At 37.6% G+C, this 26,842-nt stretch overlaps 1 protein-coding gene across 5 annotated transcripts in view; it reads left to right on the forward strand.

Annotated features, from left to right (window-relative positions):
• Positions 1–3,349: 3,349 nt before the first annotated feature.
• Positions 3,350–26,842, forward strand: part of LOC131430093 (TLD domain-containing protein 2) — a 514,027-nt gene continuing 490,534 nt past the window's right edge. For all 5 annotated transcript variants that reach the window (XM_058594764.1, XM_058594767.1, XM_058594765.1 and 2 more), the window contains exon 1: positions 3,350–4,043. Coding sequence is in view for 1 of the 5 variants with exons in the window: in XM_058594769.1 (XP_058450752.1) it covers positions 4,042–4,043 (2 nt within the window). In the remaining 4 variants the exon portion in view is untranslated. The remainder of the gene's footprint in view (positions 4,044–26,842) is intronic.

The raw sequence follows: 26,842 nt of genomic DNA on the forward strand, positions 1-26,842 counted from the left end.
TTGGCAGTAGAGCAGTTAGGAAGCTTTTCAGAGGATCAGTAATATTGAAGGCTGTTAATATCCAGTCCACGATATCAGAAAATTTCAATAATCCAGCGTTTGTTGGATTTTCTGGTTGTGCTTTGGGGTCATTCTGGTTTTTTGGTGCCTCAGGAAGTGCTGGGTACTCCTTATCATCCCTAAGTTTTTTGAACCCAGGAGGTGTTTGCTTCGGTTTTGAGTCAGCACTTTTTGTTTCCGTTTGGTTTTTTTGTGACGAAGAGGACAGTCTGAGGCCTTTACGAGGAAGCTTGGGAGAAGCCAGATTTTGTCTTTTCCTGCTTCCTTCAACCTGTGTGTAGGAAGGTCCTTCGCCTGGGTCGTCAGAGGTATCCTCTTCAACTGGCAAGATTGCAAACGGGTTCTCAGGGGTCGATGGAGTGGTTCTTTTTAAGATTTCCGCATAAGAACGTTTGGAACGTTCTTTCACGGATCGCTTCAATTTCTCCGCACGCTGTATGTACGTAGGGCACACCGAAAGATCATGAGGATTCTCCCCGCAGTAGCAACACTTTTCCACTGCTCTTCTGCAGAGATCGTCCTCATGGGCCTCTCCGCATTTGCCGCATCGCAGTTTGTTGCAACAATAGGTTGCCGTATGACCTAGCTGTTTGCAGCTTGTACAATGCATTACCCGCGGTACATACAGCCGAACAGGTAGACGAACTCCACTCACTACCAAATAATTTGGAAGTGCAGATCCGGCAAAAGTCACGCGAAATGAGTCCGATTGGTAAAATTTACCATCTATCGATTTGGAGTGCAATTGCTTGCACTCCAAAATTTTCACTGATTGAAGGTCGGGGTTTTTGAAACGGCCTACCCCGTCCTTCATCAGATCGTCGATTGTCAGACTTTCGTCACGAACCACACCGTCGATCTCCACCACATGAGACGGGACGTACACGCGGTACTCCTTCGTGAACAACTCGCTGGTAGCAATCTCGTTTGCTTGCTTCAGGTCGGACACAACAACGCGTAACTTGTTTGGCGAAACCTTATCTATTGTTTTTATTGCCGAGAAATGTTTTTCCAGGTCCCGAGCAATATTTAAAACTCTGAGAGACTTTAATTTGGGCCGGAAGTATACCACCCACGGACCCCCCGAGCCATCGTCCTGGTAAACTTTTTGGCGAGCAGGCAATATCTTAGAGGGAGATGGAGGCATCGGAGAGGGAGATGGCATTGGAGAGGGAGATGGTATCGGAGGGGGAGATGGCATAGGAGGGGTAGATGGCATCTCGGAAGCAAACTCAGCCTCTAAATGTTCTTCGTTCATTCGTTCAGCTTCGCCCTCCTCCGAGACACCCCCACTGTCATCAATATTCATATTTAAAGTGCGGGAGTAAAGAAGTCTCCCGCACTTGAAATGAGAAAGAAAGAAATAAAATGAAAAGAAAATATATGAATAGTAAAAGTTGAAAGAAAAAGTTTGAGAAAATACTTAACAGTATGTCACGGTAAGCTGTTAGGTGAGTTGCTCCTTCACTCCTTCGTTGTGCTTCAGCGTGACCTTGACTCAGGATTTGGCTGCTGCGATGCGGGTAGCAAACAATAGAAATAACTGCTGCCCGAGGATAGCACAATAGCGTCTACTGTCGATACCGATACAAAACCGGTGCACAGACAGAACTCACTTGCGGGGATGCTACTTTTTATCACTTTTATTTAATGCCTATACTACAGCCTCTGCTGTGATAGGCACCTTCGTCTTACCGATGTCGATTGTTAAAAAAACGCGTGTGCTCACTTCGAACATTCGGTTACGAATGGAATATATTGTTGTAGAATAGTTCTGTTTAATGTAACTAATCTGTACTTTAATGTATGTGCATCGCTTCAAACTCTATTAGTGAAAAAGGGGAAAGCTTGCACAATTCATACAATCAATCAACTAACTGATATTCGGAAAAGTGATGGGAGCGTGCCAGTTTTTTCGTATTCACGACATCCAGTTATGTCTCTGACATTACCCACCCATTTTTTATGCGGTTTTTTTATGCGACTTTTTTAATGCGAATTTTAAGAATTATGCGGTTTTTTAAGCGAAGTTTCAGAGTTATGCGTTTTTTATGCGAATTTTCAGAGTTATGCGGTTTCCCTTCTGCGGTTTTTTTTTATGCGAAGTTATAGAGTTATGCGGTTTTATTCAAGCGGTACATAAACTCGCATAAAAAAGACTTCAGTGTAGTTAGATTGACATTAGATGACAATTGTATTGAGGAATTTTAGCAAATGCCATCACTCTTTTTGTAATCTTGGAATACGCATTTACTGATTTCGATATATGTGTTATTTCCTGACAAATTCAACAAATTCTTATGACAGATGCGCTTTCCCCAGACGCCATGAAAAATTTTCAACGAATCCAAAAAAAGAAGGAATTTAAACAATTAGAAAAAATTTCCCTATTTTATTTGACCTAATCGTTTCTTTAATGTGTGGGAGGTTGGCGATTCAATGCATAGGGCACTGGTCTTACAAACCAGTTGTCGTATGTTCAAGCCGCGACCTGAAAGGATTCGTAGTGTCAGTAGAATCGTAGCACCAGCCATGCAATGGTTCTGTACACTCTAAATCGGCAGCGAAGTCTGTTGAAATTAATTGTTGCATTAAAAAAAACTAGTTTCAAAATAGGAATTCAGAATGCAAGATAATTCTTGGTCTTGATCGCCTACCATAGCTGGCAAAGTGATGATGTGTTAGGGAGGTTTAAATAAATCGCTTTCTTTGAACAATACTATAGTTAGTGCATAGATTGTTTAAGAAACAAAAGATGCGAAGAAACTAGAATGATAGAATGTTCATTAATCAATACCAAATTTGACGTTTGAAAAGATAATTGTTCAATAAAGTGTAGGATCTGTTTTCAAACTGTAACTTTCTATCTTCATTATAAACTCATGACTTTAGTGTAAGTTTAATTTTTTTTAAGTCATGCAGATTAATAAAATTATGCGTGGAATGCAATGATAATCTCCGAAAAATCTATTCTGATATTGATTATGCTTCTAAATAGCAATCCTTGTAATCCCTCAACGTGGACGAACATTGTGCCCCGAACGATCCAGCAATCTCTGGACTGTCGTTGGCACCGCACTAGAGGACACCAAAAGGGTATCCGACCGGCGCGTAGTGGCTGCGGGAGGGTTCTTGACAGTTCGGAATAATATTTTTTTTCCAGGAGCACGGTTCATTTCGTTGCGGGAGAAGCTGTTCTCTCGCTCTCCAGTGTTGCTCAATTGGCATAGTTACCGACGGAGCCTTTCACTCCAGGGATGGACGGACTATCGTGACACGGTACGGTCGTGGCTAGCATTAGTTCGCAGTTGATATTCGAGAGTGGTTCAAGCGACATTGTTACGCGGCACAAGGATACCGTTTTATCAAACTGTTCATGTTACCACACTTCGGTCGATGGTGAAGGATTTTCCAGATAACATATCCTTACAGTCGGTGTGAACTTACGATAGAGGAAGGAGAGAGAGAGAAAAAATACTGCCCGAAGGACAAGGTGAAAGTGACCAATCATCACTGGCAGAAGGTGTTCTTTTGTACTGTCCCCCTGGAGGAATCCGTTCCGATTTTCTTCGTGACTGGGGACTTCTATTTCCAGTGATTGAAGTTTATTCGCTATATGAAAAAACTCCGGTATCAGTGACAATCAGTCATTGCTGTGTCAGCCAACAGATGTCAATTTTTTGCTACAAGCGGCGATAAGAAAATTAGTGTATCGATTGATTTTTCCGAGTGAGCCTCGAAAAGTGACCGCTTGTTTCGATTTTTTCGGTGAAGAAAAAGCCATTGGTGTTCTGGATGTTTCTGATAAGAAAGCTTTAGTGAAATACATAGTTGCAGTGCCTACGAACGGATAGGCAGAAGAAGAAAAATCAATTACCAGTGTTTTCAGTGTTTCAGGATACAGGAGATCTTCGCGAGTGCTGCAAACAGTAATTCTGCTGCTGTTGCACATCAGCTAGAGCGAATAGCGAAGCGAAAAAAATGTAAGTTTCAGTAGTAGTAAACCAGTTGATCAGGAAAATTTTCTCTTGGAATGTGTGCTTTACTTTTTCATCATACTGTAATGTCAGAATCGGTTGTAGAATATGTGTGTGATGATTAAAGGGAAAGCAGACGGCGGAATGAGCGATTGAAATTGATTAGCAGAAAAATAACACACCGAGAGAAGAGAAAGAGAGCGACAGAGTGCGAGCCTTCTTCCACATGGTAGTGAGAGAAATTGAAGAGCAAATTGATAGCATTCTATTCAACACAAAAACATTCCTGCGATATAAATAGTAGTTATCCAACAATGTAACTGCTGCATAAACATGACCAAGCTCAGTACAGCTATTTGCTAATATGGGCAAGGTTACCACTACATATGTAGCAATCATCTGCAAATCAAAGCAAGTGTCAAATGACCGGTTGGTTGGCTTACAAATTTTTGCATTTACTGCACTATTGATTGCTTTGCCCGATGGAAAGCTGATCGAGGTTGCATTGATATTTCATGTAACAGCCGTAGTAGCATGGCTTGCCGAAACGATAACGAAGCTACTCGGAAGATTGTGTAACATTTTCACCACCCACTGATACAGACCGCCCACGCGGAAATTTTAATGGAAGTGTTACCAGTGCACATGTACACTGGTTCTACGCAGCCCAGTAAAATCCGAGCAAAATGGGCTTGCTGAAATAAAAATTTTGAAATTTTGAAACATTCTTGGGGCTTTTCGCAGTAGGCTACCCTAATTACTGTCAAACCGTTTGTTTGAAACCAATTACGAACCTAGTTTCAACAGCATTGAACTGGAATCCGGGTTAATTTCGAACCACATTCTTTGAGTTTGAGATTACTCAAGCAAAAAAAAAATGAACCAAGCAAAAGAAATGATCTGAATGTAGACGAGCATTAGAAAAAGGTCCCAAGTGCAAATGCAGGGTTGTTACGGTCGCGCGAATCCCGCGGATTTAGCGCGGTTTCTGCTAAGATTTTGATGCGGATTTCGCGCGAATTTCAAAAAACATCATTCCACATTTGTGAATTATTTGTTCGAATAAAAAAAATTCTTTGCAAATTTTTGAAGCTAGTGAGTTTTATGAAACCCTAAGAAATTGAAGATGGGCGAACGTTTCAGCAATTGGTTGAGCTGGGCGAATTGGTGAATTTTCACCTTGATTAAACTAAAATTTACTAGAAGGCGGTTCTAGCTAATGTTTTATTCAGTTAACAAAATTTCGATTTTATGCTTTTCGATCTCGAGTGATACAGGTTGCTATTTCAACAGAGCTGTTACCAGGAATTGCAAAAATTAGTTTGTTGGTTCCACTATCCAACATTTTCAATTGTTCTTTGCGTTCTGGAATTTTTCCTGAGATACGGAAGAAATCCAATGTTAACAAGGGTATAGTATCCAACTACTGTGAAATTGCTGCTTTGTGCGCTGTATCAAAGCTGTTTGAAATTATAGTTCTGGATTTTATAACGCATAGTTGCTCTGACTACATATCTGAGACTCAGCTTGGATCCATGCCGAAGCTTTCAACTTCCCCTGCTGCATTCAACGAAATCAATCATCACATACGATGTCCAAGTTAAGTAGACTGGGATTAAACGGATCATTTTTTTATTGACTTTAATCATATCTAACTAGTAGTGAAATGATAGTGAACATCTGGAGTTCCTCAAGGAAGTTACCTTGATCCGTTCATAATTTTATTGTATTTCAACGATCTAAATTTTTCTATCAAGTGCATGAAACTATCGTTCGCCGATGACTTTCATATTTCATATTTAAAAATGGTTTGAATGCCACTAAATGCTCCGTCATCGCTTTTAGTAGCAAAAAGTCTGTATTCAAGTTTGACTATAATATTCCACAAACTGTTCTCGAACGCGCATCGTCTGTTAAGGACTTGGGTGTTCTGGAAACCAAGTTAAATTTTAAAGAGAACATAGAGCTTGCAATTGTTACAATTTGACATTCGATGTCGTAGTTTTCCTATTTTTTTCTTCGGATTCCCTAATTTAGAACTAATTATGGATATAACGAGCCCATTGCTAGCCTGTGCCGCATATTTAACAAATGTTTCAATTCTTTCGACTTTGATTTATCACGAAATCGTTTCTTATATTACTGTCTCTTAACTTATTTCAAAATCACAATTGTAAGTATTTTTATTTCTACTGTAACATTTTCCGTACATCAGAGAGTATTAATTAAGGATCAAGAGTAAATCAAGTTAACTTGTGTTGGTAATTTGTGTATCACGTACATTTTATGTAGTACGTATGTCATAGATCTATGTATTCGTATATGCAGTGCAACGAGTTTATCAAAGTGACTTGCAGGATTGAGTTTCAAACAATCTTTTTTGACAATAATTTATTCTTAAATGAATGTTAAGCCTGAAATTTTGTATGAAATATCAGTTTTGAACAATTTTCACCAACGTTTGATGGAAAATTGCTTACATTTTATGAATGTAAATTTTAATTCCCTAATAAAAAAGCAACACTGCTTCAATGCATTTGTTTTAGATTGCGCTACACAAAATAAGCAAAACTAAATATTTTCTGTTACAAAAGCAGTTTTCCGAAAAAATAAATAGTTTTACGACAACATTCCATATCCATTGCCTTTCGCTTAAAGGTTCCTAATTTACGGGTTTACTTATAGAAGCTAAGATAATCTTTATATCGCAATAATTTCTGCAAGAGGTAATTCATATAAGAATGTGTTTGTTGCTAATCAAATGTGTCAGTGGAAGTAAGCTGAAACTGAAATTTTAAGGTTAAGTTTTAAGGAAAACCGAAGAGTTTTAGACTAAGACACTTTTCTCGAATTGCAATTTTAAGCAGAATGAACTGATTGGTTTATTTTTCCACCATATGGAAGATTTATTGATTAAAATCTGGAAAAAAAAGCGCCGGAATTGTTTTTATAACACATATTGTTAACATTACTCATACCAGACCCTGTCAGCTATTTTGACATTTCTCTTCGTTATACTTCTATGTATGAGATTTGATGCGGACTCACCTGAGGGCGACATGCTCGCAAAAAAGGATGTTGCCAATGATTTGTTCGGGAAATGTGAGAGCTGGATATGATGTTTTTGCTCATACGCTTGCAAAGAGTCTTGCTCCTTAACTAAGGACGTTGAAAAAGATGGAGAAAAAAATGAAATCGTTTTCATGGGGTTTCTCGAAGTGACGTGTTGTATGCGGACTTATTTATTGTGTTCATATGACTTATGCAGATGCAGATTTTGAAATTATATTTAAGTGAATTTCCAAGTATTGCTGAAAGTATCACCTGCATAAAAATAGTTGTCTAAATCATCGCTCGAATATCGCGCGTTTTAGTTTTCAACTTCGCGCGGATTTCGCGCGTTTTAGTTTTTGACTTCGCGCGTTTTGGTTTTGAAATTTTTCCTAACAACCCTGCAAATGACAGTGTCTCTTTGTTTACTTTCTCTTTCGAGTATTACGGTCCAATCTACAATTTTTCCATCTAACACTATAGAATTTGTTGGAAATTACTAGAATTTGCCGTAATAATTGGAAGAGAAAGTAAACCAAGAGAAACTGTCATTTGCACTTGGAACCATTTTTAATGTTCATCGAGAAATGCCTTCCATGAGTTTAATGCTCTCCTTTAATTTTTTTCAATCACTTTCTCCGGGCTCGGCAACTTCCAAAGTATGTTAATGGAAATCGAGAGAAATAATTGAGCATCGGAAGATATAGCTCAGGGACAATTTCGAGTCATTTTGAGCACAGTATGTTCTTTTTCATATATACAAAGAAAGATTGCAAATATACTCAATAATATCACTCACCTTGTGGAGGAACTTACTAGCAAATGATGATGATAATAAAATTTATTTATTTATTTGAGAGTGAAAGAAAAGTCCGCTGAAGCTGAAATCCAAAATCTCTCTCCAGCAGGCATGAAACTTCCTCATTTTTTATATAAATGTATTACAATAATCCAACAGATACAAGTCAACAGTTATCGTGAGCTTAATACTAAGTACAAACCCTATAGCTGATTCCAGCTCTTGAGATCTGGGGCTGGGAATACTCATTAGGGAAAAGTATTACAAAAAGGCCCTGCTTGCCAAAACGACCCCTTCCTTTTTTAAGTATTCAAGACTTTTCTAAACAAAAGTTTTATCTTCAACACTATATTTTCGTAAAATCTTTTTGCTATGCAAGTTTGGCAGTTGTCGTTTGCTGAAAAATATGAAAAAAACTGAAAATATCATTAGGCCGCTTTTCGATGTAAGGTTTTGCTTCGACTAAACAAGCATTTTAACCGTGTAAAACGTCTACTGGTCGCTTGCTACTTAGTTATTAACTTTGAGAATATTTGAAATACCTACAGTCTCGAAGAAAATGTATCAGCACATTTAGAAATATATCAATGTTTTCTTAAGGGGGAACATATTTTAACACTTTACCCTACTATTACCTGAGTGTAATAGTATGTAATGTAAAAGAGCTGTCAGTAGCACCAAAAGCGCCGTTTGGTGAAAATGGATGCGTAAATATTTCTCAAAATTAGTCAAATTCTCGAATAAAAATCAAATTAAACAATTTAAAGTTTATTTACAGAAAACATAATTTTTTTGATTTTGATGAAATTTAGTTCCAAGATATGTAATGTTTTCCACCAATCGTCAATACATTACAAGATGAGAACTTCCAAGGCAAAAATTTTTTTCTATTACTTTGTCTTGTCTAATTTGATATTTTCTGCAAATATCGGGTAACTAGCTATACAATATTCTGTGAAATCTCCTCACAAATTGAGTTTTATTGAATTCTTTGTTGATTATGACTTTAGATTTAGTTTCGTTTTCGATACAAAGACACTAAAAAAATCGCCTTGGGCAAGATAAACTATTCATTCGTAAAATTTTTTCCAAAAAAGTGCCCATCTTGCAATGTTTGAACCGAACATAATTACCTATCACTCAGTAAAATTTTATCTTTATCAAAATGTTTTTGTTAATCTACATTAAATTATTAAATCGATTTTTTTCCAGTGTAATCGAATTTCGAAACTATGAGAAGGTTCTGCCAACTCCGAATACGATTTGGCGCGATATTTGTCCATCCAAAGGTCTATCAAACCAGAACCATAATTAAAAAAAAGACTCTGTAAACATTAGTTAAAGTCAGAGGAAAATCCTGGATTGTTCTCCGGTAAAGCTGAATTGATTTTAACAAACTTTGGCTCAAATAAAAGCCTTTCTTGCTCAATAAAAAAATTTTGAATTTCATATTGATCTGATTTCCGGTTCCCGAGTTACAGGGTGGCAAGTGAAAAAAACTCCAAATTCAATAGTTTGCTCTCATAGAAGATTGTTCAAAGATTAGCAAATTTCTCAAAAATAGTATAAAAAATCTGCAGTTCATAGCTCTGGTAAGTTCACATCTAATATACCGGTTCCGGTTGTACCACTTTACTCCGAGACTGGTTAACCGAACTTGGATTCAAATGAAAGATCTGACGGTAATTTACAAAACTTCTGAAATTTGTCCTGATATGACATCCGGCACCGGAATTACAGTCTCATGAGTGTTTGAAATGTCAAGCAGTGGTATAGAGCGACGACGAAAAATAAGCCAGAATTCTTTTAAATTGGACTCAAAACTGTTCCATTATATAGGTCATGTAAGTTGCAGGCCATACGAGCTGAGTTCGTCTATACCGGTCCTCGGAATGCGGTTCCGGAAGTACTGCAAATAGGGATCTAAATTGGCCTCAAAACTGTTTCAATATTTACTCCTGGCCACCAATTTCCTGTTCCGGAAGTACCGGAAACAGTGGCCATTTTTTTTTAAATGGATCTCTCTGTTATGGTTTTATGCCAAAGAAATCTTTAAAACTAGTCCCCGAACATGTTTCATTTATATTGTTTTTATGATTCCCACTGTGATATATAGGAGAATATGAATATAATACGAGAAAGGTATCATTACACCACTAGAAGGATTAAATAAGTTTTTTTCCCAATCGTGACTTCCGGAACCTGTGGAAGGGCAGTTGCCCTTCAATATCATCCATCTTACAAATATTATATTTCAATTTTTGAGTTAGGGTTGCGTTGCCTGGATAATCTATAAACAGATCACATATAGTTAATATACAGAACATATTTTTGTGTTATTGATAAATGTTTTTTTTTCGCTTGATGATATTTTCGAACAGATTCAGTTTTGAAGGTATCGTTTTCTGCTCTGAGCTTAGCGCGTTGAAAGTCAAAGAAACTCTACTGGTAATCGTTTCAACGAATCAATTACGCCGAATCATACGTAACTCGGGAAATTTATGTCAATGTGTGAACCGGATAAATTTTTCTTATTTACCCTTGTTGCCGCTCGCTCTGACTTATAACACCGGGAATAACGAATAAACCTTTTCAAATCTTAAGGAGTGTCTCGAAAATAAGCTATCGGCATACATTTGTGTTGTACGCATGTATTTGTGATGGATTTTTATGCTCAGATCACAGCATGCTGTGCGTTTGACTGTCAGCTTTCGTTTGTTTACTTGTTTGTGCGGTCGAAATTCTGCGTTTTCAAAATGTCGCGTATTGAAAAGGAAGTGAAAATTACTGTTCTGGACACATGGCTAAGTGAGAAGAGTATTACAATGCGAGAATTGGCTAAGCGGTTTGGAACTCATCATGCCAGTGTTAAAACCATCATTAATAAGTTTGGGGAACACTATTCTTTGGATGAGAAATGTCGATACGTGATTTGAAAAAAAAAGTAGGAACGAGTGTCGAAATGATCCAGCGTATTAAGAGGCGAAATCACCTGAAGACCTACAAGAAGCAGAAAATCACGAAACAAAATGTAGAACAGAAGAAGCGAGCAGCAACAAGGGCCCGGCAATTGTATTCGCGTCTTTTGCAGTGTCCGGATGCATGCGTTTTGATGGACGATGAGACTTATGTAAACGAGGAATCAAAAACCCTTCCACGTCCACAATACTTTACTGTCGTCGTTGAAGAGGATGTGAGCGATGCGGACAGGTCGATTCAAGTGGAGAAGTTCGGTCGAAAGGTACTGGTATGGTAAGCAATACTAGGTTTGAAGTCAACCGGAGCTATAAATGCAGAAATCTATCGATCTGCATGTGTCCAGAAGAGATTGCTGCCTTTATATAAGGAGTGTATCGAAAAGTAGTTAGCAACATTGATTATTAAATAAAAAAGCAAAAAAAAAACATATTTTGACATCAGTTTTCGATATATTGTAGAAAAATTACATTTTTATGCATTTCACTGAGTATATTGAAGAAAATCCTAGTATCTGTGAAACGCTCGCACTTTGGACTTGACATTCTTCATTAAATTCTGCACAATTACTTTTGTGACTTTCCTGGTGGCAGCTGTCCAGTTTTTTTGAACTCCTGCATGTTTTGGGACACTGTACCTTCCTTCCGAAAGTGCCGCTGCTACCTTTCAATTGGCCGAAGATCCGGGCAGTTCGGTGTGTTGATGTCCTTTCCACGAATTGTATATTATTTTATGACAACCACTGTAGAACGGAGTTGACGTAGTGGGCTGAAGCCAAATCCGACCAGAAGAGAGGAGGAGCCTTATGCTTTCTGTACAGTGGCAGCATTCTCTTCTTCAAACACTCTTCCTCGTACACCTTGGCGTTGATTGTGCAATTCGTGAAGAAAATCGACGACCGCAAACCACAGGTACAAATTGCTTGCCAGACCAACACCTTCTGCCCAAACTTTTCCATCGCCACCGTGGTGTCAGCGTCGTCCAGGTCCTGGTGCACGGATTTCGTATAATATTGCGGTCCGGGCAGCGCTCGAGAGTATTCCTTGGCATAGGTTTCGTCGTCGATCAGGATGCATCCGTCTTTATTCTGTAGGATCCGGTTATACAGTTTTCGTGCTCTTGTTTTGGCCTGAACTTGCTGTACCAGGGACTTTTTCGGCACCTTCTGTTCCTTGTACGTTTTCAGGGAGTTCCGATCTTTGATCCGTTGAATCATCCCGATGCTAGTGTTGAACTGCTTGGCCAAAACCCGCGTCGAAGCCGATGGGTTTTTCCTGATGTACTCAACCACTTTTAAGTCCCGGCCGGGCTGGCTGGGATCCGTTTTCCTATCGGATTCGAGCAAATCCTTCATGGAAAGGGTCTTACCGAACTTCTCGATAATTTTTTTTGACACTGGTGTGGTGCACTTTCACCCGTTTGCAATTTCGGTGTACGTGACACCACTTCCTGAGCACCAAATGTGCAGAATTTTCTTTCGCGTTTCCAGATCAATTCGACTCATCATTGAAACGATAAACCGTACCGAAACCAATCCATTGCGCAGGTTTTATTGACATGTAAACAAACATGTCACCGAAAACACGCTGCAAAAAATTAAGCCATTTCACAGTAATAACTGTTTGAATGTTGCTAACTACTTATCGATACACTCCTTAAGAAGCATAGTCACCTTCACTATTTTGGCCGGATTTAGCGTCGGCTCACTATGTCAAAACCACTCTCAATTGGCTTGCGGAAAATGGTATAAATTTCGTTGAGAAAAATGTCAATCTACCAAATTGCCCTCAGCATCGACCCATCGAACGTTACTGGGTAATCGTGAATAGAGTCTTCAAGAAGACTGGTAAGGCAGCTGGGAACATGCAGGTGTTCAAAAAAAATTTGGCTCAAGCGCCCAAAAAAATGCGATGCAACACTTGTCCAGAACTTGATGAAGAACGTTCGATCAAAAGCTCAAAAATTCGTGAAGGAATAACTTAAATTTCATCCGGTTTTCATTATGCTCAAGTTCGACCTCGTACAATAAAGGATCAATGTTTAGTTTGAATAAAATATCGTTTTTTATCGTAATTTGAAAGAAAAATTTGTGAATAGCTTATTTTCGATGCACTCCTTATTTCTGCGCGAGTCTTCACAGTAATCGGAACTTCTAAAGGCGGATCGCTGACCACTTTCGTTTCCAACAGTTACATTACGCGTCACAGTTCATCGTCGATATTTGCTGTGCAGGGCCACCTCACCGAAAGTCATTTATGGTGAGTCGTAATTCGTTGAAGTCAGAAAATTGTTTTTTTTAATGAAACAGCATAAACATATTTCGTCAAACAAATCCGGAGAAATGGCGTTGGTTGAAATAACTTTCGGAATAATTAAGCATTCGGCGATATGGTTTTCGGTCAAATGACCCACTGTCATTCACGAATGCCAAAATGGGAAGCGATCGTATAAGAAGAGCAAATGATTTCGTAGAAGAAGATGTAATCCAACAACCGGAATAACGAATATTTTTATTCTAACGATAAATCTCTGGAGTTTTCAAAAGGATCTGGAAAATCAATGAAATATATTTTGTCTTCATTCGACACCCTGAACTCAGATAAATATAGGTTCGATTAGCATAGTGGCATTGGTGAAGCTTGGAAGTTCAAAACGGAGCAACGATTAGATAACAGGAAAATCTATAGAACGGTTACTTCGTTTTGTCTTTTGAGCAATGATAGTGTAATGGAGCTCACAAACTCTGGCAACTCTGGTTTTCGACGGAAATGCACATCAATAGTCAAAAACAACTCATCTAAACTGCCTCTCTCGCTCCCGGAATGTTTCCTCTCCGATTACTTTCTCATTTCTGTGTATGTACGTATTTCCTCACAACACTACGCCCAACCATTTCCCAATTATCTCACGAGAGCCCTCCTGATCGCTCACTTTTTTCCTCGAACGAAACCACCCCACATTGTCGGTTTCCACCCGCAGCTGCTGTCCGATGCCATGTGTTGTAAGAGCACGCAACATCATCTCACGACGGTGAGCTTTTCCACTTCTAGTTCGGTGCTTGTGTACCGACAGTGCTTGACAGTTATTATCGGTGCGGGAATGTTTACGTAGCAAGAAAAAAAATAGAATGACATCTCTGAAAAATAACCAAAACAAAGGAAGATGACGGGCAACTACTACTGGTGAGAGATACACACACACAGAGAGAGAAAGAACTAGATGGGAAGCAGGCAGGATTGTAGAAAAAAAAGACTTCAAGCTGTCAGAGTAAACAAAAGGGTTATTATCGGTTGGGGTTCGTGGCGAGAGCAACATAAAAGGACGAGAGCAACAATAGAGTCTTTTGTGTCGTGGAAGGACACATACACTAAGCTACTGTTTGGGGGCGTGAAACGCGGAAGTTGCGTATTTACATAATAGTTTGTTTTATTTTACTCAGAATTTTCTTTTTTTTTCAAAAGGAGGAATGGCACTAATCATCTTTTTCATTTTTTCTCGATTTAAGCCAGAAATTATAATTACACCTTTTTCATGTAATCTGTTCATTTTAATACAATGCTCCGTAGAATTGCGTAATACTTATGTTTCAATGTAAACGAAAATGCATTTAAAGTATCAGGTCTATTTATTTTTGACGCAACGGTTTATTGGATTTATGATGATTACTGACGTTATCCACTTAATGCTTGTTTTTTTTTATAGACATTGGTTTAAAAGTTGTCTGTGGGAACAGCACAGTTCAGTATGTGGCTATTTATGTTTTATTGTCCACTCAAGAGAAGTTTCAATTTTCAGTCAGTATACTTACACCGGATATAGGAAGGGGGTTGGATAGCTGAATGGAAGGAAACATAGGGACATTAAATCGTTGCACGCATTATTAAACACGCCCTTGACCAACGGAGCGTGGAAAACCTCCGAGAATTACAGTGGGACTGTTTAATCGCTCGCACTGGGAGAGCAAAGTGGAAATATTTACGTATAAGGAAGGAACATTTTGGAATGTACAGAAGGCAAATTTGACAAGAACAGAATCATCCTTAAATTTTCGGAGCTTGAAAAAGAAATTTGTTTCACGCATGTCGACAATTGCTTGTCCGTTGACATGACGTTTCCTTAATTGTTTTTTTTTCTCGGATGGCAAAAACTTTGTTCTGTTACAAAGTTTTAATACCCGAAACGACGAGATGAACTGAACAACGATTCTTGTTACCTTTTCTTGAACTCAAAAAGTTTCATGTTATAAGAAGTATTTCTCTCTTATGGTGTGAGGAAGTTCGCTGATTTTTATTGTACACACGGAAAGACCGATATCAGCATTTTGGCGAAAAAATTAGTTGATTTTCTGATTTTAGTTAGTTATTTTTTTAGACAACTAAAAAAATCTTACTTTTGCTAATTTAGATTTTTTAATTCTAATTTCCTTGATAATAATAAAATATTTATTGAAATGGCTATTTTTTTAGTTGAATTCACCTATTGTCATTTCTTAGCTAAGGCACACTTCATATCCATTCAACTAATTTTTTAGTTGAATTAGAGAAATAAAACGTTGTTTTCAACCAACATAAATGGTTGAGTTGGTTTCTGCAATTTACAGCTATATGGCGCTCTGTCGCCGAAATAACGCACCGTAATGACTACTAGCCACTAGATGGCACACTACTACCGATAAAAATTTCAGTCGCGGTTGTCTTTTCTATATTGGCAGGTATAAATACGATGTTGTATTGGAGAAAAACACATAAGCGAAACATAAACTTCTTTTTGAACATTTTTCTTCTTAATCGCTGTTTTCTTCATTCGACTTCGCGAAATCGACTCTCTCACTGAAAACTTTGAGCACTCGGAAAAAAAAAACCGAATACAAGTAGTACATTGAACGGCGTGGCCCGGAAGGTTGGAAGATACAAAAAACATCATTTGACATGTACAATTAGAGTGCAACATTCGAAACTCAATTCACTGTTCCGCGTAAAAACATTATTACGCACAATCGCTTCAAATGCGCACAAATTCTGAATAAATACACTTTCCACTAACAGTTTACGTCATTTTTACATACCGGTTTAGAAATTTATATATGGATATATCGTAACATATGCATAAAACATCTAAACAATTTGCAAGCAGTTTCAACAAGACTGTCCCTTTTAGCTTTTTATTGGATTGTTTTGTTTTGACACTTCTCATGAATTTTGTGGCTAATAAACTGGTGATAGATAAATAGAAACTAATTTTCTGATTTCAAAAACAAAATTAGTTGTCAATGAGAATTTCGTGTTGGATTGAGATATTGCTGGTTTGTGTCCAGAATATTCGCCAACTAAGCACATTCTCTAAAAATAAGAGTTTTTTTCAGCAAATAAATTCTCAATTTTAACTAATTTTATAGTTGTTTTGGAAATTTTGTTGTTAAAATCAACTAATTCAAAAACAGTAATACGAGTTAGGCGCAGAGCTAATTTCGGTCGTTCCGTGCAAGAAATCGTAATACTAGGGGTGTTAGTTGAAGTTACCGGTTTGACTATTAGACATTGTGCCATTCTTTATGGTAACCTGAACCTTCAATTAAACACAAATCACATTCCGTCGAAACCATAGCGTCACCTCAGTGAACTTGTCTAGTTTCACTCCAAGATGAATGACATATTTAACCACCATTTTATCGAAACCAGAAAGCTGCGGAAACTCATCGATTGCTGGTAAAAAGTGATGGTGAACATGGTCCAGTGATGGAACATGTGAGACAGTGAAAAGGTGATCAGTGAGAGGCGTTGTAGTTGGAAGACCAATCCAATCGCCACCAAAATTGACTCAAACACTGAATGTGACCCGAGGAGCATGAAAAAATGTCTGACATAGCCACTAAACGAACGACAAACCACTAATCGAAAAATCGATTGTGAAATACTGCTTCGAAGGTGCGAGAGAAAATCTTTTCTGAAACGAAATGATACCCCGAGTTTGAAGTGTAAGCTCTGACCTGGAATGATTGTTAGTGTCAGTAGAATCCTAGCACCAGATTTCAATATATGGGGCATTCCACGCAAAATCAGCCACCCAATTTTTTTTCTAATCTAACTTTTTTTTTCGGTAAAGAACTCGAAAATATTCGACACGTATTTTTTTATTTCAATATGGTACGTGGAATTTTCGAGATATGATTTTTTTAAATTTCGCGTTTTCAAAAAATAGCCTTTTTTCAACAGTCTATACTGTAAAATATAATAAAGATACAAAAATTCGTCCAAGATATGAAATGTACGTCTTTTCCTTAGCTTTCAAATAAGCAATTCCATAAAACAACCTTTACAGTTAATATAATGAAAAAGGTTAAAAATAAATAAACAAATAAAAAAAATCAAACTTGGGCCTAATTTACCCGTGTTAAATCTAGAATGCCAAATTTAAAACCAAAATCTGTGCCTTCTGGTTTGTCAAATTCACAAACCAATCCAGGAACTAGCAGACAATAATCCAGTGGGCTCCGTTTCACAGCCACCATCAGGATTACTGAAATTTTCGGAAATTATAGAATAGATTTTCGCAGCATTCAATATTTCTGAACCTCTAAAGACCATCATAACGGCATTCCTTCCAATAGCTAGAACTTTTTTGAAACAGTTATCAGATCAATGGCCAGTTCTGTCAGGTTTTGTATCATTTGATGGATAGTTTTTCTTCCGCCGCAAATGATCCAATCACTGTCCTGCAGTGGAATTGTCGAAGCATCATGCCAAAACTTGATTCAATTAAAGTTTTGTTGCATAGTCAAAAATGTGATGTATTTGCTTTGTGCGAAACATGGCTTACATCAAACATAGCCATAAATTTTAATGACTTTAACATTATACGTCTTGATAGAGACTCCCCGTATGGTGGAGTGCTTTTAGGAATTAAGGAATGTTATTCCTTTTGTAGATTAAACATTCCTTCGACTTCTAATATAGAAGTTGTTGCTTGTCAAATAAACATTAAAGGAAAGGACATTTGCATTGCTTCGGTATATATTCCTCCAAGAGCTCAAGTTGGATAGCGACAGCTTAATGAAATTGTAGAAGCCCTTCCTGCTCCACGGTTGATTCTGGGAGATTTCAATTCACACGGAATGATGTGGGGTTCCGTTTACAATGATAACAGATCATCTTTAATATATAATATTTGCGATAATTTTAGCATGACGGTATTAAATATGGGTAGCATGACGGTATTAAATGTGGGTAGCATGACACGGATCCCAAGACCTCCTGCACGTCCAAGTGCATTAGATTTATCTCTTTGTTCAACTTCAATTCGACTAGATTGCACCTGGAAAGTATTTCCTGATTTACACGGTAGTGATCATTTACCAATCATCATCTCAATTAGCAGTAACAAAGGCATTTCTAATTTCAGTTTATATTCCATATGATTTGACAAAAAAATGTAGACTGGATTAAATACTAAAATAGTATCTCAAGTACCTTGAACTCAATGGAAGAGTTCCCCCCACTTGAAGAATATGACTTCCTCGTTTGTTCCATTCTGGAGGCCGCAGAACAAGCCCAAACCAAACGATTTCTTGGTCCATCGTCTAACAGAAGGCCTCCAAACCCTTGGTGGGACAAAGAGTGCTCAGATGCTAAATGAAACAAAATGCTTTCAAGACGTTTTTAAAACGAGGAGGATGAACTCCTCAGAATTTTGAAAAATTCTTGACTTTAGAACCCAATTATAAGAGCATACTTCGGGCCAAAAAATGTAGCTAGAGACATTTTGTCGAAGGTTTGTCAAGAGAAACCTCAATGAGCACTCTTTGGAATACGGCCAGACGAATGAGGAATCGTAACGTAGGAAATGAGAGTGAAGAATATTCGAACCGATGGATATTTGATTTTGCGAGGAAAGTTTGTCCAGATTCTGTTTCTACGCATAGCATTATTAGGGAATCTTTTCCAAATAATGGTTCCATTGATAGCCCCTTTTCAATGATGGAATTTTCCATAGCACTCATGTCTTGTAACAATAACGCTCCTGGGTTGGACAGAATTAAATTCAACTTGGTGAAAAATCTGTCCGACCTAGCAGAAAGACTTTTGTTAGTATTGTTCAACAAGTTTCTTGAGCAAAATATTGTTCCACCTGCATGCACTCGACACATACAATGAGTCTTGAAGTTCTGGCGGGAGTTCTTCCATTGAAGGATCGTTTTTGGGAGCTTTCGTCGCGACTGCTAATAAGATGTGAGGTACTGAATTCCCTAGTTATTATTAACTTCGAAAGGCTAGTTGAGCTTCAATCTCAAACAAGATTCATGACAGTATATTTTAACCATATGTCACAGAAAATCAACTCTTCAAGATATATTCCTATCCGTGACACCCTCCTAAATGTCCCTGACTTAACTCTATTTTTCGACACATCCATGCAGCGCGAAGTGTGTGGAATCCCGGAACACCTACGCTCGATGGAAATCCCAAAAATATTCTCACGTAAGTTCAGGCATATTGACTCTTAGAAAATGTTTTTCACGGACGGATCACGAATCCAATCACTACACGTTAAATGCACACCTCCTTCGAATTGGACTTTCCTAGACTAATCATTGACCATGTTGTTTGGACATGCGTGGAGTATCGTGATGTCAAATCTCAACTAATAAATTCCTTGCGTACCCAAGATAGACTATCCAATGTCCCAGTTCGCGACATTCTTGCTTGTCGTGACCTTCCTTTCATGAAACTTCTTTATCATTTCATTAAGTCCATTGGAGTTACAATTTAAATTTTATTTTATGTTAGATTGTTTTCTCTTCCATGAGTTCAACCAATAGCCAGCTATCTTATATTAAATAAAAGTGATGAACTGATAGAAACAAACCTGAAATAGTTATAAGATCATGTAAAAAATAAATGTATTTCATTTAATGTAATTTATAATAGCAACTCGCTTGATAAAAACAGTGTTTAGGTTACCTAATGAATACCAACATACTAATATGATATTCGAAATGTATTAGGTTTAAAGTACTATGTAATGTGGATGCCACGGCGAAGAAAAACTAATGTATATTGCCTATGAAATAAACGTATTTATGAGAAAAAAAACTTTATGTCACCATTATTTTATTACTCACGTTAATCCTTTGTCCCAATTTTACTCGCTTTCTGCCTGAAACGTTGCTAGCAATAAACTGACAAGTTTAGAATTCGTTCTGTGGCGCGACATGTGTCGACAAGTTAAGCCCGTATCCGGGCGAAGCGCTGCGGTACGCTCCGCGCGTACGGGTCGTAATTGGCACTGCGGGTCGTCTTTCCACTCTGAAACTTTGCTAAGATTGAGTTAAAACCCTAAGGCTTCTTTTTTCAACAAAAAAAAATTAGGCCCAAGTTTGAATTTTTTTTATTTGTTTATTAATTTGAACTTTTTTCATTATATTTACTTTGAAGGTTGTTTTATGGAATCGCTTATTTGAAAGCTAAGGAAAAGACGCATCATGTCTTGGATGAATTTTTGTATCTTTATTTTACAGTATAGGCTGTTGAAAAAAGGCTCTTTTTTGAAAACACGAAACTTAAAAAAATCATATCTCTAAAATTCCACTTACCATATTGAAATAAAAAAATACGTGTCGAATATTTTCGAGTTTTTTCGGTAAAGAATAGTTAGATAAAAAAATATTTAGGGTGGCTGATTTTGCGTGGAATGCCCCATATATATTATTTTTATTTGAAAGTGGAATGAATCATGCACAGTTTAAATTCTCAGGACGGTAGTTAATCAATTTGAAACCAACCGAATCTCCAATCTTGCCTCGATACATGATATCAATGACAATTGTTTTCTAAGAATAATCTACAAACGTGAAAATGATGAGCTATTTACTATAGGCGTTTGATTTGTAATAGCCGAAATGCATTGGCAAATTTATAACGAAATGTTAGCTCTTAATCCTATAGTTTTTCGTTAATCTCTAGACAGCCGAATATTGCGGAATGAATATGGAATCATTTTAATTGAAGGCCAATTAGTCCTAAGCTGAGTAAAAAAATATGTGTGCTGAATAATCAACCAAATTACGCATATTTTGTTAGTGGAACAATTTTAGTCATATTCGAAAAACAAAAAAAGGACGCGAATAAATTGAGCTCATCACCATAGGCTTAGAATATGCATTAGAGAACGAAATTCAAAAATTAAGTTAGTAAAAAAAGGGTGCGAAATAAGAAAAATCTCTCACAAAAAGGCGAAACAATTTCAATGAAAGCTTCGCTATCGAATCACCCCATGAGAATGAGCGGTGAGAAATGCGTATGAATTGAGTTCACGAACGAAAAATAACATGAAAAATTAACAACATTTTAGATTAGGCTATTCTTAATAACTCGAGGAAATAGATAAAAATAATTCTTTTGAAGTGATAGTGCTCTGATCAGAGTTGCAAATTGTCAGTCATGTCAAATGACCTTGACAGACTGACTAAAATCATCGTCAACTGTAATCGGTACGGTGAAGTGACTATCGAATGAGATACTCGATAGTGCTATGACCAAGTAGAAGTATACTCAATCAAAGACAGGTGACGCATTTTGTTCTCTCTCTCATTCTCCTATTCCCTGTTGAAGTAAAAAAATTCATTGAGAGTACTAACATAAACATAAATTCTGTATAAAATGTTCAAAACGACGTATGTAACAATGAGGAACACAACAAGGAGAATCTCTCATTGTTACATACGTCGTTTTGAACATTTTATACAGAATTGATAAAGTTCAATGTTCTTTGCAAAAAGTCATCGGACTTCGGAATTTATTGGTGTGAAAGAACATAATGCAATGTTTTTGCCATTTGAATCATATTTAGTCACATCGTAATCATGCAGTGACAGGAGAAATGAAGATAATATCAATCGCATCGGCAATTAATGAGCGTCCTGGTGAGTGTAATATAAAGAGAATTTAAGTTATGACAGATCGGCTCTCAGACACTCAATATATGATGATTGTTAGAGCCTGATTGGCAGCAGTCCAGTGACATAAACTTTCAAATCTTCGTCGTGCAAAGTTGCTAGTTGATAGTGACATTTAGCAACTCTGGCTCTGATTACTGAAAGTAGGAGCTTGAGCGATCACCCCTGGCTGCTACTCCGTTACTGATCGGGAATGGCTGAAATTGTACAGAGAATTTGTAGATGATCCGACCTGGGACTGGTAAATCATCTTTCAATGTACATCTTCTGGTAACCCCAGAATTCATTGATCAGTACCGGAGCCGGCTAGGCCCGAACGTAGATCGTCTAAGGAATGGGAAGGGATGTTAGTCCAACACTTGTTGATACTACAGGCCGTATATACTACTGCGTACTCCACAAGTGCCACGGGGGAAGGAAATTTGTTAGTATAAATTTCACCAATGATAGAATTCGTATTCGTATAAAATCGTTTTAAATCACCAAACAAAGATCAACAGATTTCACGCGCGACTGGATTGCCTATCATTTCCTATGGATTTCCTATCATCATTATTTATTAAAATTATTAATTGGTTATATTGGTTGATCTGGGCAGCCGGCTACCGAGAGAAAATTATTAATTTATCAAGCAAACAAGTATTTTTTACTATTTACTCAATATACCGATATATGTTATCTCTGTTATTAAATTTGTAATATTTCACACCGGATTCCCCACGACATCTGGGTTGGTACTGTCCGGAGAAAAATAATAGGTACTATCGATCTTCTAGTGGACCCCAGCCCCTTGTTCTGATTACTAAAAGTAGGAAAAGAAAAACTCCCGGAACTCGGAAAAGGTAACAGGTTTTATCTGTCACCTATTGAGCCCAATCCCCCTTAAACGAAAGGTATTATATGGGGTAAAATAACTGCTATTGTATTTTGTTTAAATCCGACTACATATTCCGAAGATTTGGGTCGACTAGAAGAAGAGTCGATGGCTTCGATTCGTAGGTCTTGACAATAGGTGATTAACTGAAGCACTGTTGATCCCATTGGTTTCCAATTACCTGTTCTAGAAGTAGCAACTCAAAGAGTTAGAAGTGGAATCGATCCATTTTCTCAAAAGTATCTCATGAACAGAATATTCGTACTATCTCATTTAGTTGATGACTAGCCAAAGTGCGATTGGTCGCTTTGATTTTCGTTACCCAGAATTGAGGACAATTTACATTCATTTTCTCTGTGACTCAATATACAAATTTCAGTTCAAGAGTCAAATGCATATTCTACGACAAATCCCAGCTTTATAGTTCTGTAAATAATCCAATTCGCTCTCCGTCGTCTTCCATTGAGATATCCTTTAAACCCACCGAGATGTTTGTAAAACTACTTTGTTGGAAGATCTACTTCAGTCACAAATCGATTGCTTCGAGCTATTACAATTGTTACAATTAGACATTCGTTGCCGTAATATTCGAGTCTTTTTGCCTTTCCCATATACAGGTTATGGAATGAATGAAAATCGACTTTGTAACCGAGTTCCGGAAAAAAATGAAAGGTCTTATGGTTCCATAACCTGCTATTGAATTTCATTTGGATTCAACTTCCCGTTCCGGAGTTACAAGGTAATATATGAAAATTAGAGTAAATATGGACTATCATTTTTCTCGGAAGCGGCTTAACCGATTTTCACAAACCAAGAAAATTCAAATGAAAGATCTTATAGTTTCCTAAAAATTTCTGGAACATTTTATCCGGTTTCGGAACTAAAGTGTGATAAGTGGGAAACTACCAATTTCATGAGTGTTTTTCCACAAACGATGGTCAAAAACAGGTACAAATCCCATGAAACTGTCTGATAAATTCATCTAGTTTGCAGAACTTGTTAGTTTGTGGGCATATAATTTGGCTCTACTGGTCCCCTCTTTTCCTGTTTCGGAAGGTCCGAAAATAGTAAAGAAAAACTTCAAAAGTAGAACTCACTTCGATTTCTCAGTGACGCTTGAACCGATTTTCACAAATCTTGGTTTAAATTAAAGCTCATATTGTCTCAAAAGCTACTGTGAAATTTCATCCGGATCCGACTTGCGGTTTTGTAGTTACAGGGCGATGAGTGTGAATTCTATCAAAGTGGAATATATAATGACAATACAAAACCGTGAAATGTGGAAGATGAACACACAACACGAACGATATGTGCTTCGTTCTATTTCGTAAACGCCATAAATAACGTTGTAACGTAATTCTTTAGTGGTGGTTGCAAAGGACAAGGAGGGGGGAGGGGAGTTATATTTATTGAAATTTAAATCTTCTCCAAGAAAATGGTGTCAATACAAAATTGTCGATTTTTCGATTAGATAAATAGAGTTCCATTACTATTCATTTCTTTCCTAACATTATTCTAGCAACACTGCAGATTCACGTATCCAACAAATTGTAACAGTAGGAAACAATAACCCCGCCTCACTCCAGCACACGCAGTCCGAGTCAAACAACAAACGCAGCTGTCAATTTTCAGCTTATGTGAAGGGTGTAAATATTAATAGGACGCAATAACAAACAGACAAGCCCCTTATGCCTCGTGTTCGATGGAGTATAATTTGTTATTGAAAGTCACAAAACATTCTTTCTTTCTAAAAACAAAACACCGAAAATCGCCTGCAGCACCGCAACCCCGGAATTTCAGCTGAAAGTAATGCTTCATGACGAGGAAATTAATCTTCTACGCGTCTTCCACCAAAAAAAAGCCATTCCGGAGTCTGCACGTTGTGTTTAGGAGAAAATTCAAAGGGGCGAAAGGGGCTCCGTCGCTTCACCAAGGACATCAAGGCGTGGAGGGGAAAACCTACGAAGAATCTATGTTTACGACGTAATATTTTGTGGGCTCGCTCAGTCGGTACAATAAAGCAAGCAAAGTGCCAAACACAGTACAACCTAAGCTGTCAATGCTCCAACTGGAACGGAAGGCGGAAAGCATCTAGCGAACATTAGCGTGGTTCCGTCATGACATTAACATTTTTTCGAGTACTGCGGTAAAATAAATTCTATGTTTAAATTGAAACATTCTTCGCATGCTGTCAAGAACACTCTGCCTAGCGACTCAGATGCCGAGACAACTTTGTTCCACATTGTGTTTGATAGAATGATTTGACCTTATTTCAGTCTCGGTGGATGAAAATTGAAATGCCTTGTGAAAATGTGTTTGTTTGATTGTTATTAGTAGTATAGTTGGGGATGCTCAATTCTGAGGTTTGTACGTTGTTCAACAAGTTTGTTTCCAATTTTGCAGTTCCATTCATAGCGGTGTCACAATGCTCGTGTTTTCGATTCACTTAAAGTACAAAAAGTCACATGATGTAAAATCGTTGAAAATCAATATGCGATGCTCGTGCTGGCTACGATGCCTCGGGAGGTCTGCCATCACTCGAATACCGAGAGACGATCTCTTGCAGGAGCTCAGTCCTTCACCGGAATCCTTATTACTGTTGCTTCCGGAAAAGTCCGCACAATAACGATAAAATTGAAGATTGGTTAGGTATAATAGCGCGTGCAGGCTAGGCAAGGCTTCATCCTTTTCGAGAGCACTACAAGCTGGTACATCCGATATCGATTTTGCATAAAATGTTTACTCGGAAAACTAAGCGGTATTTCATCAGCGGCTTATGTTTCTCTCGGATGCGGTTTTTTGCAGAAGATTTGTTTTGGTTAACGAGCAGAACGAGAGTACTATTTTATTGTAAGAAAGTGACATTGCGTATGGGTAAAAGGTAATGAAGTTTTGTTTGAACTCAGCTAAGAGTTTAATGTTGGCTGAATTTTATTACACTGGTGAAATGGTTATAAAAATAATCGGAACAAGAACAGATCATCGAAATATCTTGTCAATCATCATGAAAGATCTAATAGATTCGAATGGTATTTAACGTTCAGCCCTCCGGGCCTCGGTTCAAACGCCGGTTTTGCATAGCCTTTCTCTGAGAGAAAGGAAAAAGAAATACTTATTTTGTCGTGAATACGACTTACTTTACTATGGGGCGCCTTTTCAATATTCACCCTGTACAAGAATGGGCAGAACTTTATCGCGAATATCTCGTGATGTACTTGACCCAACAACCTATATTTTCTTCCAGCTATCGGAAATATGATCAGGAATTTGCGATTAAATTTTCAACAACGTGAGATGACCATAAGTAACTGAAAAACAAAGTTTTCTAAAACTTTTGGAAATAATGAGAAAAATTCATCACGCTTGCTTGCCTTTTTCGCACCCGAACGACGGTTTTGAGGTAGTCAGGCACATATCAGTTCCGATTATTTACTGGACGATTATAAGGTAGCGCTTCGCCGTGGTCAGATCGAAGTGAGACAACTCAATGCTTCCTTATGCTTTGTCGCCAAAATTTCACCCTAAATTGCAAATTTCTCCAAAATTAACCCGATTTACGAAAAATTCAAAATATACTATTGTAGATAAATGATTTTACTATGCATTTGACGAAAAATATCAGTTAGAAAGCATTTCTCTCGTGAGATTTCGTGCGAATTTTGTTAAACATTTTGTTTTCTTTTGTGTTGACATCGTCTGTGTGCGAAAGAATAAAGAAAAACGTGCTTAATCCACCCAGCAGTGAGATGATACCTTTTTTTTATCAATCCGCATGTGTTTTTTGCATGAATATATTTTTAGGGGCAATTTGAGATTTTAATCACTCATTGCCCTGTAATGTCGAAACTGCAAATCGGATCGAATTTGAATCTAAAAGTGTGACAATCGATCGAACATTCCATGATATGTCGAAGTGGTTTCACTTTAGAGTTTACGGTTATTTAAGGTACTTCCAGAGCCGGTATACCCAACATAACCCAAACCGATTAGTATTGGAAAAATATCAGGTGTACAACTTTGCTTCCGCCGTATTCCGATAGGTGGCTGTACCGGCTGAGGCTGGTTAAAATACATAGATGATAATGCCTTTGAAATGAGTGTGTACAGTGCATAACGAATTGTCATCGGCGTTTCAGTGACAGTTGTTCTTGTTT

This window comes from Malaya genurostris, chromosome 2 (genome assembly GCF_030247185.1).
Source record: "Malaya genurostris strain Urasoe2022 chromosome 2, Malgen_1.1, whole genome shotgun sequence".
NCBI classification, from domain to species: Eukaryota; Metazoa; Arthropoda; class Insecta; order Diptera; family Culicidae; genus Malaya; species Malaya genurostris.